The sequence below is a fragment of the Astatotilapia calliptera genome, chromosome 4 (assembly GCF_964374335.1).
Source record: "Astatotilapia calliptera chromosome 4, fAstCal68.1, whole genome shotgun sequence".
Lineage (NCBI taxonomy): Eukaryota > Metazoa > Chordata > Actinopteri > Cichliformes > Cichlidae > Astatotilapia > Astatotilapia calliptera.
In genome coordinates this window covers 1,940,160-1,956,186 of record NC_137425.1, presented here as the reverse complement: position 1 = coordinate 1,956,186, position 16,027 = coordinate 1,940,160, and the positions used below count along the sequence as shown (strand labels likewise).

Genomic DNA, 16,027 nt, shown 5'->3' with positions numbered 1-16,027 from the left:
CTAGCCTGGCAGGGCGAAGGACACTGTCTCAGCTGAACTATGGACACACACACACACATACATATACAGTGATATGCACACACTCATCCCCCCTCCCTTTCCAAATGCCTTCGAATCTTGTTCCCTCCTGAGAACACGGCGAGTCTGAGCCCGCGCTGGAATGGTAGCGCTGGGCAGGATGGCTGCTGTGTTTGCTTCGGATTACTCTTCACCCCCCACCCGACCCTGTGGCTGGTCGCGTGCTCCATAATGTTGTGCTGTGGACATTTATGTGCTTCTTTGTGCAGAGGAGTTTTTTCGTTTTCTGTTCTCATGCTGTCCTCCCAGGAGCCCAGCATGAGCAGAGCTCTCTTTTTTCCTCTTGTACTTTCCCATTGTAGTGTATATTTCAGTGTTTTTCTGTAACGCTACCGATCTCTGACCTGTATCCCCATGTAATGTCTGTGTTGTGTGTGTGCAACCTGCACGTGGCGAATAAAGCTTTGATTGATTGATTGATTGATTGATTAAATACTAGTGGTGTGTTCTCTCAATGTACTTGACTGGGGGAACGATGATGACTGGTAACATCCACATATCTCCAAGTATTTACAGCCGTGAAATATCTGCTCGATGGTGTTACACCCCGGCCTAGGCAACCGGCGTGCAACGCAAGAAAATAAAAATAAGGAAAAGACACACGAGAAAAAAAACACTAAGGCTCTCCACCAAAATCCCAAAACGAAAGTATTGACAAATCCATTCACAGCTATTTACAACAAACTATTTATTTACAACACAGGGGGAGATCGCGACCATGACATACTGAAACACAAGGCTTAAATACATAGAAGGAGCAATCAGGGAATGGACCACAGGAGGGAAACACAGCTGGGGCAAATTAGACCTGACGAGACAAGGAAACGTAAACTGAACACACTGAGATAACACAGACTTTCAAAGTAAAGCAGGAAATACATGACAGTCACGCAAAAAACAAAACACTGACAACACCGAAACGTAACAATGGGCATAAGTGAGGCGGTGGACCCTGAAGACTTGCCGGGTGTCTGGTTTGGAGATTCCCAGGGAGATTCGCGAGGCCCGGGTATGAGTTCCATCCTTGAGGGGATGACGGTGGCGGGGTCGCTGGAGGCAGTGTGGCCACATTTGCCGGCAGGCTCGGGGGAGGCATAGTTTCAGAGCAAGGCTTGAACCAGGCATGAGCAGCAAGGGCTCTGAAGCTTATGTTCAGGTTCATTTATGATCTTAGGTATTTTATTGTGAGTTTTCTCACTTGATTATTAGATTCCCTCTTGTGTCTTTGCCCTGTGTGTCTGTTTATATATGTTGTGTGAGCCCTTGCGTCTTGTTTCCCTCCTTGTGTTCCATTCCAGATAAACACTCCTCTACCTCACTAACCCCCTAAAACGAGTGAACATACAAAACCGTAACAAGTTTATTCTTACTAAGAAACTTGCTTATGTATGTTACATTCTTTGTTGTTACTTTTTCATCTCAATAAACTTGCTGTGTGTTTCAGGTGTGTCAAACTCCGCGTGTGCAAGCGGCTCTTCACTTGCACTTTAATAACCTTTTTTTTGGCAGCCTTTAATAACCTACTTATGTAAACAACGTCTCATACAATCTCTGTTGACCTCATTTGTTTATCATCTATCGTCTCCTTTAACCAGTGGAATTGTTTCATCCTCAGGGCCTCTCCTGGCACTACAAACATGAATCTGCACTTCTGCATACCTGTGAACTCACCTGTGCTTAACTGTTCCTTATTCTGATTCTAATCTTTTAATGGTAGATCCAGTTTGCCGACAGACATGAAAGCATTGTTCCAGGAAATCATCTTTTACATAACAGTTTCCAAAAATACACTGATCACATGATGGCCAGAACAAGCCAAAGAACCTGCTGAGACAAAGGTACTGTGCAGAAGGGAGTATGGCTCTTTAACCCTTTAACAACCTGCTAAACCAAACGGTTGAGAATCATTTTAGGAAGGCATATTTTTTTGACATGTGATAGATGAATGAAATTTAATGTTTGATTTTTTTTTTTTTTAAAGTGCTCCACCAAACGGTTGATTTGTCACTTTATGGTGCTAATGCAAACATTAACCTAAATGTTATTAAAAGCTTATCAAACATCCAGACTACAACTCTGATACCAATGACAGCGACATCTGCCTCCTGCAGCTCTCCTCATCTGTGACTTTCAGCAGCTACATTTCTCCCGTCTGCCTGGCAGCTTCAGACAGCACCTTCTACAGCGGTGTTAACAGCTGGGTCACCGGCTGGGGCAACATAGGAAGTGGAGGTGGGTCATAAAGACACCCGTTCAGTTTTAGAGAAATAATCACTTTAATGCAGGAAACAAGTGTGCTGTCTCACAAGTATCTAGAATAAGCATATTCTTCTATAAGGTTAAGTCTGTGGAGACAATTCAAAACAAGAAAGAAAGATTATGTGTAACCAGTTGGAAACTATATATTAGTCTATTTCAATCAAAATCAATCCTTTTATACAATTTGTGTCTCAGACTTTGTTGGCACATTTCTACATTTACTTTGTTTTACTGCCACCAACTGTCAGCCAGTGGAACAGCACAGGATGAGCCACAGCAGACAGACATGTCCAACCTTTGAGGTGACGTTGAATGTGACAAATATCACTCTGAGCAACACGACCGGGACCAACATAGCCATCCTCCGTCTATCTGCCCAGCCCACCCTGACCGACTACATCCAGCCCATCTGCTTGGACAACGGGAGAACCTTCGCCGAGGGCTTGGCGTGCTGGGCGGCCGGTTGGAGTCCTGGAAGAGGAGGAGGTGAGTCAGCAACATGAAGGCTGACAGAGTTCTGCCCAGACTCTGCACCAGTCCATCTCTCAGATTACACATGTGGACCACTGCACTTACAGTTTCTTTAGTCAAACATCAGGATTTTCTTATCTTTCATGATGTTAGCTGAGGAAGTTATGCAGCAGTTTCAGACCTCGGTGGTAAACTGTGGGAACTCATCATCGAGTGAGAGCATCTGTACAGACGTGTTTGCACTGCAGCAGGTAAATGACTGGATTCTTCTTCTTATAACACTGTCTGCTGACATGTTGTTTAATTTGGATTTAGCTGTTTATTACAGTCACATGTTGAATTTGGATAGTTCATCATCTTGAGTTTCCAGAGTGCTTACAATCTTTAGAAACATGTACAAACATAAAGCAGATCTAGCTTTGAAGTTTCAGTCTTCATTATGGGCCAATTAGATTTCATTTTAAAGAGCTTCTCTATTTTGTGTTATTTTTAAGCCTTTTTACATTTTTTATTAGAGGGAACAACCTGGCACCCAAATAATTCTGAATTTTAAATTTGAACCTTCCCGTCTCTTTGTTCAGGGTGATTCTGGCGGCCCACTGATGTGTAAGCAGGGCGGCTCTTGGTTCCAGGCGGTCGTGTTAACAGCTCCAAGCTCCTCTGCCAGGAGGAGACGAAGCTCAGTCATAACCTTCACCAGAGTGAGCTCCTTTAACTCCTTCCTGACTGAGACCCTTGAGATGCGCTTGGCTCCGGCTTCCAACACCACTGCCAACCCCACCAATGCCCCCATCACTACCTCTACCAGCAGCACCTGTACCGCCACTATGGCCACCACTACAAATGACTCAAATAGTGTGTTTGACACCAGCGGGGGTCGTCCGGCTCAGGCCTACACATTTGCCATCTTCCACCTCCTCAGCCTCTCCCTTTGTCTCCAACTCTTCCTGTAGAGAGTCTGACCTGATTTACATGATGTCGCGGACACAAATGAATGTGAACAAGCCTCGACCTTGAGACTTTCAGTCGTAAAGCTGTGCCTGCAAAAATTTGACTTGATTCTTAACAGGTTATCTAAAGAAAGCTCAGTGTTGAAGCTGTGGAGGATCAAATCATACATTCTGCTGGACGAATCATCAGCACAAACATCTGGAACACCTGATGGAGAGGTTGACGACAAATCTTAGTTAGTGAGCAGAAGTCAGCAAATATCTGCTAAACAGATAAAATGAAATAAAGAATTTACATGTGGAAAACAAATGTTTGATATGAGGGATGAAAGAATAAAAAAAATTGTGGGGTAAACACAAAATGTGTCTGTTTTATTGCTTTGAGATGACGTGGAAATCCTTCCTGTTTGCAGTAGTCCTGGAAACATAAACAGGAGTACAATCCCTGAACATGCTCATGTACATATGGCACTGTGTGCAAACTCAGCTGTAACTTTGTAGCTACTTCCCGAGGAGGGAGGTTTTAGTGGGAGGAGATAAAACAAAAAGAAGCTTCTGTGGTGTAAATGTGGATTTAATAAACCATTCGTCAAAAACAAGGTACTGAAGGAACTTTCAGCAAAACAGACATCAGCTCGGCGTGACCTCAGGCCGTTTCATAAGGCACAAGGTCTCTTTTGGCGTTGATGCTTTTAATCCAAGACCCGCTGCTCAGGGATAATAGCACCGTTTTAGAGACCTACAGTCGACATTATCACAATCCACCAAGGGCGGACCCTGATCAGGAAGGAAGCAAAAACCTGCCCATTCAGTCAGCTCTGTGTGATCCGAGTAAGATCGATGCAGCTACTCAGATGAACACACAGATGGTCCAAAGGCAGTAATTATAGTAAATGTAGAGGAGGATATGTGATGGTGGTGGTGGGTAGTCTCTTAAATTAGCGGAAATTAGTGTATAGAAAAGGCCAGCCAACCATAGTGATTATGGAGCCACATTTACAGAAGAAATATATCAGCATACAGCTGCTGGTTAGCCTATCAGTGGCAAGGCAACCCATTCTCTGGCAATGAAAGAAAAATGTTCAGTCTCAAAAAGTCAAAGAGAAAAAGTCAGTGAATGACTCAGAAGAGAAGGTGTAAGGCCGGTTCTGTGTGTAGCCACCTCCATCTCCGCTGTAAATGCTATAACAAGTATAAAATTAGTTCGGTGGATGAGCACCTCCATCCTCGCCTCCTACTTCATCCTGATCTCGAAGCATAAACAGTTGCAGGTGTCGCAGTCAGGAACCTGGCAGGTACAGGCACAGTCCCACCTGGAGCACTGTAGGAAAGAAAAACACAGCAGCTCAGACAGGAGACTAACTTTCTGGGCAAGGATTTAACGGCAGCACCTGCTGTGTCCTGAAGAACCCGCAGAAACCAACAAGCACGCTTGTGTAGCTTCACCTGTCCCAGCAGGTGAACTTCTCCTGCAGCCAGGAAGTTGTTTTACCCACACACATTCATTATTTTAATTTACCATTATAACCCTGACAATAACACTTAGATCATGAGGCGTGTGGTGATGCATACCTCCTGATTTTATTAATGCAAACCAAACTATACATTTTGCATTAATGATACACTTTGATCAGCTAACACAGCTGACAATCTTGATCATATGTAAGCTCACTTTCTTCACATAAGGCAACAACAAGAAGCAGCTTTTTCTACAGCAGCACAGAGTTCAGAGGTCAGCTGTGGGTTTAACAGCCTGCTGATTCAAATTCTTTGTGGGTTGCAGCATGATATGGAAAATGCAGTGTTGTTTAACATTTACATGATCTGCAAACCTTTGTCAGTCACGGTGGGGCGGTCCAGCACCCGCTGAGGAACCTTTCCTTTCTGGCGACAGCTGACACACAGCTCTGCAGCAAATGTTCACCTCACTGTGAATGGGGTCACTGGCTTCCCAGTTCACAGACATTATCAATACACCATGTCATTACTGATAACATCTGAGATCACCAGGATTAGTGTCTCCAAAGTGGTTTGAGAAAGTGAAGGGTTGCTGGTTTGTCTCCAGTAATCTCATTTGGTTTAGGGGTAGTGGCACCTGATGTGACCACTACAGGAACAGTGAGGCTTCATTTTATTTACGTCAGTTTTTAATCGCTCTGCTTTTAATGACTATCATTGATTTATTTTATATAATTATTCACTGTAAAATGAACCTTCTGCCCACCTCATCAGCATCATTGTTTGAATGTGTCTGAGTGTTTTATCACATTTTACACCAACATTGAGGAGAGTGTTTCCAAACGTGAGCTGATGGTTTCTGTGCCGGAGCTCGTGTGACCGCCAGTGCTGCTGGTTTACTTACAGAAGCCGGAGAGCAGGATTCAGCCAGGAATGGTCCCACAGCCGGCAGGCGGCAGTCGCACATTTCACCCAGTCTGATGCACTGCTCGCACACAGAGAGGTCTGCACAGCATTCACTGCACTCTAAAGAACAGTAGTCCTTAAAGGCACACAGAAATGCAAAAATCTGTCACATGACCTCAGTCAGAATCCTGCTAGACCCCGGACGTCACGCTGTAACCTCAAATACAAGCTTCTTTAAATGCTGAATAAATAACCCTTCCACAGCTGGGTCGGATGATCTTCTCCAGAGTCCAGTCGTCTGTGTTACACTTTATAAACTGCATCTCTCAGAATCAGGGGAACAGTAAAAGTGCATGCCTGCCTGCACAGCCACAACCTGAATAAACCCACAGGGTTAACTACTGCAGCTCAAGCAGACACAGGCATGTTTCTGAGAACTACTGAGATATAAAAGTGTTCATAAGCTGTAAAATGATAACTGCCAGCTTTACAATAGAAACATTTCATGTATATTTTCCTATACCTGCATGAATCCAGCAGAGAATTTTATTATAAGTTCAAAGCTGACAGCACAGTGGGTAAAACACAGCCCATAGAGCAAAGACGGGTCCCTGCAAGGGTCAAACCAAAGCTAAGTACCTCACAGGGAACCATTTCTTAGTTTTCTGGTCTGTAAGAAGCATGAACAGAGCACCAACCTTGAGGCAGTATCGGATCCAGAGCCCAATCCCTAGGACGATCATGTACAGACTCACAGTGATCATCAGCACTGCAGGTAGAGGGATTGCAAGCCTCCAAACAGGCAACACCTGAAGAAGAAGACCAACTGAACATCAAACACAGTCGAGCTGAAGAGGCGTCACACCTGCCGTCCTCTGACAAAAAGTAATGGATTAAGGTTCCTCACCGGCATTGTGTTTTTCTGAAGTCAGAGGAGCCTCGGGAGTGTCTGAGGAAAACACAGAGACTTAAAGTTTCACCAGGACACAGGAAAAACTTTGCGTTATCTTCTGTTTCAGAGAAAATCAGCTGCCAGAAGCACCGCGGCTTGTCCACAAGCATTTCAGAAACCTGTGCTCAGCTCTTCTACGTTTGTGGACACGAGGGTGCTGCCGGAGCCACCCCCATCAGAGAGCCACGCGCACTACAACCACACAGGATTATCTCAGAGGTTTCTGTCGCTTTTCCTCCTAAACCTCTCCACCTGTTAAAATCGGGTCTGCAGCCACGCCCATCAGCTCCAGGTTTGTCCTCAGTGCTTTTTACCAATCTGGAGTGCTTCAGAAACCAATTTAATGGAAGGAAGTCTAACGCTGTTATTAAAGTCTGGCCGTTTCTGAGCTTTGAGTGATGTCCCTGTCTGTTGTTCTGATTCTATCTCATTTACTTTTCTTTTGTTTCCCTCTAAAGGATTCTGGCTGGTTCCTTGTTTACAATACTTCTTTAATGTATTTATTTATTTCACATTATTCTGTCATCTTTAGCTCGTTCTGTGTCGTTAGCTCTGAAACGTTTTTATTCCTGATGAATCCGTTTTGGCAATTACAGTTTAACTGCAGTTACCTGTTAAACTGAAGATGCTGCCGTTAATAAAACCATTTAAAAGCCTGAAACGTTACAGACGTTTTACAACGAAACAAACGACCGGAAGCTCCTCCTGCGCGTTCACGGCGCTCTCGGTAACAAACATGAGCGCGGAGAGTTTCGGTGAACTCACATTTGTCAGGTTTGATCGCTAAATGTGGAAGAAAGCAGTTTCTCTGGACCCACCGCACTGCTACTGCTCAAAAACAAGACAACGCTCGCGCTATGGCGGTGCCTGCGTTACCATGGAGACAGAGGGGAGCCCACCAGGAACAAAAAAGGCGAGCGCGAAAACCGTCCAGCTGTCCACAGCTTTGTTAAAACCGATTATTTTGTTATGAAATTTGTTTCGTGTGGTACAAATCTGACAGATTATGATGATGATTTATGATTAGAATAAAATGCAAATTCTGATTGTGGTTGAAAATTAGGAAAAACTTTTTTTAGATAAGAGAGAGATAAGATTGTGTTGATAGGAGTTATGTGGGTTAGTTCAGCTTCACAACTAGGGGGCTGTCTAAACCAAATTGTGATATATACTGTCTTATATTTACATGCATGGATGTGAGCCACGTTAAAATAAAGAAGCTTGCTCACTACTACTGATGTTTTAGAGGGAGTCTATGGCTGACGAGTGTTCCTGGTTTCCAAAAGAAATGCTTCCAGTTGCATTATGATTTGAAGACTATTTATTACAAACTGAAGATGTAACAGTTATCCAGAACTACCTGTGCACACGGTCAGAAAACCGTGAGACTCCTAACCTCTCTGTCCATGCTCCGCCCCTTCCCTCTTACACAGGGTTTCATGCTACTATCCGATCGTTAAGTGATGACGTGACGAATCCTACTTCCGGGCCTAAAGTAGTCTGCGTTTAATATGGCTTTTGTGTTGTTAACATGTTTAATGTTTTGTATTTTCTTCTATTTAATCTCAAAAAGCTCCTAAAACAGTCAGTGATCACTGTTGACCTCCCTCGGCTTTTATTACCGCTAGGGCTGCCACGATTAGTCGACTAGTCACGATTACGTCGACTATCAAAATCGTCGACGACTGATGTAATAGTCGATGTCTCGTTTGAAGCTTTGTAAGATCACAAAAGACGCAGGAATAAGTAGCAGGATTTAAGAGTGTAATAACGGATTGAAACAGAAGATGGCAGCACTGCATGTACAAGGATGCCAGCTGCCGTTAAACCCCAAAGAAGAAGCTGTGTCCCAGAATTCATAGCGCGGCCCAGCTCAGTTTCCAACAATGGCGGCAGCTAGTTAGTTTTAATATTACTCTTATTATTCTTTCTGGGTCACAAAATAAGCGTTTAACACATTTTCAGGCGGGAATGTAGCTGTGGAAACCTCAAATATCTGCTCAGTTTATCAAAACACCACATATTTTCAAAAGCGCTCCGACGTTTTCGGAGACGTCTGTTACCCACTAGCTCGATAGCTAGCCGGGGGCTAGGCTAACTAGAGCCGTGAGAACACGGACTCCCGGCAAATCGTTTTCAAACCCACTGCCGTCTTTCGCTACTCAGGTTAAACATATGAGTCACTTAGATAACTTAAAAATGTTATTGTTTGGCTTTTTTTTAAAGTATTTTATTTGTTCCTGAGTAAATCTGTTTGGATGAGATTAAAGTTATAGTTTTTACACAGCTGAATAAACGTCAAGCAGACAGCTGATCATCAGAAGTGTGAGATGCTGGAGAATCTACTCTGGTGTCCTGTTATATTTTAGATAGCAAGGAGTTTATTAAACTTCACTGAAACAAACTATCATCTTGTCTTTATTTTTAGTTAGCACATACCTTAAACACTTAAAGCTGTAAGCTAATGATAGTTATATAAGAGCAGATGCTGCTGGTGCAATAAGCTGTACGTTTTACGTCCAATGGATGATGATCTGATTAGTCGAATAATCGCAAAAATAATCGGTGACTAGTCAACTATCAAAATAATCGTTTGTGGCAGCCCTAATTACCGCTAATCATTTATTTAAGCTCAGTTTTTAAAACCTTAGGATGTAACTACAGCCCAGCCCATGCAGCAGTATATGAATGACTAACCTCGTATTGTGGATGGATTATCTCAGTTGTTCTCCTGGCTGAAGTTTGGTCCTTTTACAGCATCCTGCCATGCGATTACATTTGTTCCTGACCACCGAGAACACTCACGTTAACTTTTATCGAGTGGAAAAAAAGTTAGCTTGTTTATATTATGCTAACATAGCTGTGTCGCTAGCGGTCACTTAGCACATCATTATATACCAGCTAGCCAAAGTTCAGTAACCCTACAAACGTCCCTGCTGTTTAGTTTTCTGTCTTCATTTATGCTGGAAGTGATAACAGAGCTGTACGTTTTAATTTGTTTCCAAAACCCCGCAGTCAGGACATGCTATATTGTATTTAGGTAGAAGCTAGCGAGCTAACTTCCTGGTAACTTCTAACTCCGTTAAATGTCATAAATTCCGTTTTCATGGATGCCTGGATGTTAAACTCAATTGTTACACCTGGTAGAGCAGAACGCTGATCATTTTATTAAAGATGAAAGACTTTAGACAGTTTTTCAACTCTCAGTAATGCCATAGTGATCGTTTGATATATGGACCTGCAGCAGAGTTTAGGCCCAGACACGGCTAGTGACGTCAGACTGAATGACCGGATTGCACTTACATACTTAAAGTGAGAGGTACCCCCTTTTAGGTTCCAGTCTCAAAACAGTGACTTAAAATTACTTTATGTAAACACATATATTTTCACATTTATTAATCCTGAAAAAATGTCTTATGTAATGAATCTATGAATTATAAAACAAACATGAACTCAATCGTAAATAAAAATATAAAGCAGACGTCTGGCGCTTACAATAAAATAGAACTTTATTAATCCCTCGGGTGGATTCCTCTGGGAAATTCAGTTTCCAAATAGCACAGCACCAACAGAAGTTACAGAATGTGAGCAGAATATTATATATGTCCACATATATAAATACAGAGACGTGTAAATAAAGAGAATACAAAAGGGATAAATAGAATAAATAGGAATAAGAATACAAGGGAATTGCACATTTCAAGTATTGAAGTCTATTACACCGTTGGTTATTAACAAAAAGTATTGCACTGTGAAGAGGCACTACAGCTTAGTACAGATTAGTTGTCCCCCCCTCCTTTGTCCCCCTGTCTCCCCTCCCCTCCAGAGAGGAGTTGAACAGTCTGATGGCGTGTGGGACAAAGGAGTTTTTAAGTCTGTTGTTTCTTGTCTTTGAAGCAACCTGTCACTGAACAGACTCCTCTGGTTGTTTATGACTGTGTGCAGAGGATGCCCAGCATTGCCCATAATTCTAGCAGTTTTTTAGTGTCCTTTTCTCTGCCACTGTCACCAGAGTGTCCAGCTTCATGCCGACCACAGGGCCAGCCTCCCTGATCAGTTTTTCCAGCCTGGATGAGTCCTTCTTTACTGTGCTGCTCCCCCAGCACACCACAGCATGGAAAAGTACTCCAGCAACCACCGACTGGTAAAACATCCTCAGGAGCTTCCTGCAGATGTTAAAATTTAATTCTAATTTTGATTTTAAGAAGATCAATGAAAGATGAGAAAGAACAGGAATTCTCAGAGAAAAGACAAAAAGCGTCTCTTACTCAGGGGAACACATCGCTGCATCTTTCATGGTGAAGTTGGAGTTTGATAGCACTGAAACCAATAACTCACAAAAATCTTTCAGGGTAATGTTGTTTTACCGTTTGTGTAGTCTACACACTCAACCTTTTGAACAATAATTGAGTAACTGGCATTTTAACTAGGGAATGACTTACACTCGCTTCACTGGCCTCTTCATTAGGTACACCTTGGTAGTCCTGGGCTGGCCCCATTTTTCATATGGAGAGGGGGTCAATTAATTGATACCCAATCAACGACGGCACCAGTGGTTGTGAATTTTTCACTCACTCTGTGTCTACACACCTCTCTGCATTTAATTATTAGTTATTCTTAATCTCTGGCTCTCTTCCACCGTGTGTCTTTGTCCTGTCTTATTCCCCCTTATTCACCCCCAGCCTGGCTGACTGAGCCTGGGTGTGCTCGAGGTTTCTTTCTGTTAAGTTTTCCTTCCCATTATTGCCAAGTGCTTGATGTTACTGTTGTTGTGATTTGGTGCTTTTTAAATGAAATCGAACTGAAAAAAGACTACTCTACCTCACCAATACCTGAAAAATATTAAAGAAAAATATGATTATTAAGTCTGTGAAGGTTCTCAGTCATCCAGGTCATTGTAGTCAAAGGAGCTTGCAAAGAAAAGCGTCTGGACTTCTTTAAGTTGCTTGAAGACGTTTCACCTCTCATCCGAGAAGCTTCTTCAGTTCTAAGGAACTTGGAGTAATTAGGACCCTACACCACCGGGCAGAACATGTTCCCTCTAAGCCTGAAGGAAAAAAGAAGGAACACACACATGTAAAGGAAGCACTCAAAACGTGTGGCTATCCTAAATGGGCGTTCTTAAAGTCACACACACACACAAACTACCTACAAAGATAGTCTAAGGAGCTTGGAAAGAAAAGCGTCTGGACTTCTTTAAGTTGCTTGAAGACGTTTCACCTCTCATCCGAGAAGCTTCTTCAGTTCTAAGGAACTTGGAGTAATTAGGACCCTACACCACCGGGCAGAACATGTTCCCTCTAAGCCTGAAGGGAAAAAGAAGGAACACACACATGTAAAGGAAGCACTCAAAACGTGCGGCTATCCTAAATGGGCGTTCTTAAAGTCAGCAAAGAGGCACAGAAAAGAAGACCAGACACCAGCGAGGGAGGATAAGAAGGACAGACGCAACAACATTGTCATCCCCTATGTAGCCGGTGTATCAGAAATACTTAGGAGAGTTTTCTCCAAGCACGACATCCCGGTGCATTTCAGACCCAGCAACACACTCAGACAGAAACTGGTTCACCCGAAAGACAAAACGCCAAAACACAGACTTAACAATGTGGTGTTTGCTGTACAGTGCAGCATTTTTTATTTATTTTTTATTTTTTTAATGAGTGTACGTGATGTGTTGGTTGTATGTTTGTTGTTTGTTTTGACATACTGCGAATCAATTTCCCATCAGGGACAATAAAGTTACCATTGACCATTGACCATTGACCTCTACATTGGAGAGACCAAACAGCCACTTCACAAGCGCATGGCACAACACAGAAGAGCCACCTCCACAGGACAAGACTCAGCAGTCCATCTGCATCTAAAGGTCAAAGGTCACTCTTTCGAGGATGCCAATGTTCACATTTTGGACAGAGAGGACAGATGGTTTGAAAGAGGAGTGAAAGAAGCCATTTACGTCCACTGTGAGCGACCATCTTTGAACAGAGGCGGGGTTTACGACACCAACTGTCTGCCATCTATAATCCAGTTTTGAGATCCCTTCCCAGACGCCTTAACGCCCACTCACATCCTGGGCCATCTGATCTCAGGAATTCACATGATAAGGTGGGGCCAGGTTTCACAATGAACACACCCGAAACTCTGGCTGATTGGGACCCACACCCAGTTTCACACCTTGGCTCAGGCAATTAGAAGATCATCAGGGGTCCTTTTGTCCCTCTGTGGGGGGAAACTCCCACTAGGTTTATATCTGGGACTCTCCACCATTTGACCTTAGAACTGAAGAAGCTTCTCAGATGAGAGGTGAAACGTCTTCAAGCAACTTAAAGAAGTCCAGACGCTTTTCTTTCCAAGCTCCTTAGACTATCTTTGTAGGTAGTTTGTGTGTGTGTGTGACTTTAAGAACGCCCATTTAGGATAGCCACACGTTTTGAGTGCTTCCTTTACATGTGTGTGTTCCTTCTTTTTTCCTTCAGGCTTAGAGGGAACATGTTCTGCCCGGTGGTGTAGGGTCCTAATTACTCCAAGTTCCTTAGAACTGAAGAAGCTTCTCGGATGAGAGGTGAAACGTCTTCAAGTAACTTAAAGAAGTCCAGACGCTTTTCTTTGCAAGCACCTTTGATTATGATTATTAAGTTTATTCTTACTAAGAATGACAGTGATGGCAATGTTCTGGTTTGCAAAGAAAGGGTGGAGTCTCTGCTCATGTTTTTTTTGTTTCCTGGTTTATTGGTGTCACATTGTTGTCATTTTTCTATCTCAATAAAACTCCTGTGTTTCAGGTGTCTCAACCTGAGCTTGTGCAAGCTCTTCACTTGCTCTGGATTCAAGTCTTTAATAACCTGCTTATTTACAAAAAAGTGTCATAAGATCTATTTTGACCTCTTTGTTTATGACCTTCAGGTCCATTCCTGGCACTACAAACATGAACCTGCACTTCAGCGTGCCTGTAAACATGTTCCCTCTTCTTCTTGTTATCACTTACTGGCAGATCGAGCTTGCTATTTGCTTTCAGAAATAAAATGTTCACATAATGTTACCATTACAGTATTTCATGAGAACCATTTTTTAAAATCCCCCCACCCACCCCAAAACACACACATTTTCAGGGTAGATGTTCAGACTTGAATCACGAAGAATCGTGAAGTCACAGAGCAGGGTTTTTTTCCAAAACAAGTTAAATCAGCTGTTTAATCAAAGGGCTTCTGATGGTTTGTATTTATAAGGAGGAGGAAAATCACAGGTGTCTCAGTTCCATCCAGTATTCCAGTAATCCACACCAGCAAGCACAATGCCACCACCCTGGATCAGCTGAACTGTATTGATATTATCAGTAACACCTAAAAAGATTACAGTATAAATGAGGAAAAAACTGTTTGAACCCACATTATGAACCATTACACTGTTAAGGCTAATTAGTAAGATGTAGCTATGCCAAATCTGCTTGAGATTAGCAGAACAGAGGTAATATGAACACAATATATGTTACGCACACCAGTACTGAAAACTAAAGGCATCACAATTTGCAGAGGCAAATCATGCGGCGAGAGAGAGAGAAGTGGACCCAAGAGCTGGCACTGGTTACCCCGAGTGAGTGTATTTACAAGTGAAGGGTTACAAACAGAAGCAGGGGTGGCATGAACAGAAACTAAGGAAAACCTAAACTGGGAAAACTGAGAAACATGAAACTAAACCTGAAAAGCGAGGAGACTGAGGGTTGAGGTAACACAGGGCATGACAAACAGATGCTCGGACAAAGAGCAGAGATAAACACACACAAAAGGGGTGTCCAAATTCATAGGCTGCATCCTCCTGAGCTCCCGTCCTTCGGGGTCTACATGGGCAGGGGTCCTCAGAAGGTCGGATAGACCGGAAGTAAACGGCTGTGAAATTGGACGGTCGAGCCTTCAGATTTGCGTCACCGCTGTGTCGGTGGAGTTTAATAAACTCGTCCGTCTGCTCCTTGCTGTCTAAAATATAAAAGTACACTGACATATATTCTCGACGTTCTCACACTTCTGTTTAATCAGTTTTCTGTTTGACGTTTATTCAGCTGTGTGAAAATCCCGGAGGAACCCACCCGAGGGATTAATAAAGTTTTATTTTATCTAATCTAATCTAATAACTTTGATCTCAGCCACACTGATTTACTCACGAACAAACAAAGCAAGCCAAAACAATAAAAACACAAACCAGCACAAACGTTCGTCATAAATTTTGTTTGATTCCGTTAATGTGTGTGTGTGTGTGTGGGGGGGGGGGGGGGGGGGCTGTTGACCTCTAGAAATTTTTGTTGATATCTTTAAAGTGAAAGCGGCACAAACAAAAAAATTTGCAGCATAAACCAGCACAAGTGTTTGATACCACTTTTGTTGGATTTGAAGAAGGCGGGGGGCCAACTTCACTCACATCTCTAGTGTGACCCTCGAGCTCCCGGTCAGCTGTCGAGCTGGTGGGTAACAGACGTCTCTGAAAACGTCAGAGCACTTTTGCAAATATGTGATGTCTTGATAAACCGAGCAGATATTTGAAGTTTGCACAGCTACTTTCTCACCTGAAAATATGTTAAAAGTTTATTTTGTGACCCAGAAAGATTAATAAGAGTAATATTAAAACTTAGTAGCTGCCGCCATTGTTGGAAACTGGAATCGGCTGGGCCGCGCTATGAATTCTGGGATATGGTGGACCATGAAGGACACACCCAACCCATCCTTCAAATCCGGGGAAAAGGAGGACGCATTTGTCGGCCGCATTCGGAGGAGTCAATGAATTTGGACAGCCTTCGGCGCGTCGCTGTGATGTAATCGGCCCACAAATGCGGCCTCAGGAGGATGCAGCCCATGAATTTGGACCCCCCCCCCCCCCAAATATACACACACAAGGTAACAAGGAAATGGCACACAGGAGGGAGACACAGCTAAACCTAATTAGACCAATCACTTATTATTTATAT

At 43.1% G+C, this 16,027-nt stretch overlaps 3 protein-coding genes and 1 long non-coding RNA gene across 5 annotated transcripts in view; 3 read left to right on the top strand and 1 right to left on the bottom strand.

Moving 5' to 3' along the window:
* Window positions 1-16,027, top strand: part of LOC113021430 (transmembrane protease serine 9-like) — a 40,607-nt gene that overhangs the window by 11,206 nt on the left and 13,374 nt on the right. Inside the window, exons 11-12 of the mRNA XM_080300660.1 lie at window positions 2,130-2,310; window positions 2,586-2,603. Coding sequence (XP_080156786.1) covers window positions 2,130-2,310; window positions 2,586-2,603 — 199 coding nt within the window. The remainder of the gene's footprint in view (window positions 1-2,129; window positions 2,311-2,585; window positions 2,604-16,027) is intronic.
* LOC145428214 (uncharacterized) lies at window positions 2,336-7,963 on the bottom strand. Of its 2 annotated transcripts, XM_080300074.1 has the most exons (6): window positions 7,840-7,963; window positions 7,030-7,071; window positions 6,821-6,931; window positions 6,121-6,258; window positions 4,978-5,079; window positions 2,336-2,808 (listed from the first exon to the last, which is right to left on the bottom strand). In XM_080300074.1, the coding sequence occupies exons 2-5, from the start codon at window positions 7,033-7,035 to the stop codon at window positions 4,993-4,995; spliced, it is 342 nt and encodes a 113-aa protein (XP_080156200.1). In that variant the 5' UTR covers window positions 7,036-7,071; window positions 7,840-7,963; the 3' UTR covers window positions 2,336-2,808; window positions 4,978-4,992. The 2 variants fall into 2 exon arrangements, with proteins under 2 accessions (XP_080156200.1, XP_080156199.1); XM_080300073.1 differs by lacking the exon at window positions 2,336-2,808 and having other exon boundaries at window positions 4,315-5,079; window positions 7,840-7,961.
* Window positions 2,604-4,120, top strand: LOC113020182 (chymotrypsin-like protease CTRL-1). Its single transcript, XM_026163938.2, has 3 exons — window positions 2,604-2,823; window positions 2,962-3,059; window positions 3,390-4,120. Exons 1-3 carry the CDS (start codon window positions 2,604-2,606, stop codon window positions 3,759-3,761), a joined length of 690 nt encoding a protein of 229 aa, XP_026019723.2. The 3' UTR covers window positions 3,762-4,120.
* Window positions 7,847-13,884, top strand: LOC145428219 (uncharacterized). Its single transcript, XR_013908452.1, has 3 exons — window positions 7,847-7,987; window positions 11,087-11,218; window positions 13,551-13,884. It is a non-coding gene; the product is annotated as an uncharacterized LOC145428219 (long non-coding RNA).

What these genes read in the sequence shown, in the direction of transcription:
- LOC145428214 (XM_080300074.1), bottom strand. An exon ending in GGATCCGATACTGCCTCAAG is followed by an intron (nt 6,259 to 6,820) that starts GTTGGTGCTCTG and finishes TGTGCCTTTAAG; the next exon opens with GACTACTGTTCTTTAGAGTG. An exon ending in AATCCTGCTCTCCGGCTTCT is followed by an intron (nt 5,080 to 6,120) that starts GTAAGTAAACCA and finishes TCTTTCCTACAG; the next exon opens with TGCTCCAGGTGGGACTGTGC.
- LOC113020182 (XM_026163938.2), top strand. Translation starts at nt 2,604, where the DNA reads ATGAGCCACAGCAGACAGACATGTCCAACCTTTGAGGTGACGTTGAAT. An exon ending in GAGTCCTGGAAGAGGAGGAG is followed by an intron (nt 2,824 to 2,961) that starts GTGAGTCAGCAA and finishes TCATGATGTTAG; the next exon opens with CTGAGGAAGTTATGCAGCAG. An exon ending in ACGTGTTTGCACTGCAGCAG is followed by an intron (nt 3,060 to 3,389) that starts GTAAATGACTGG and finishes CTCTTTGTTCAG; the next exon opens with GGTGATTCTGGCGGCCCACT.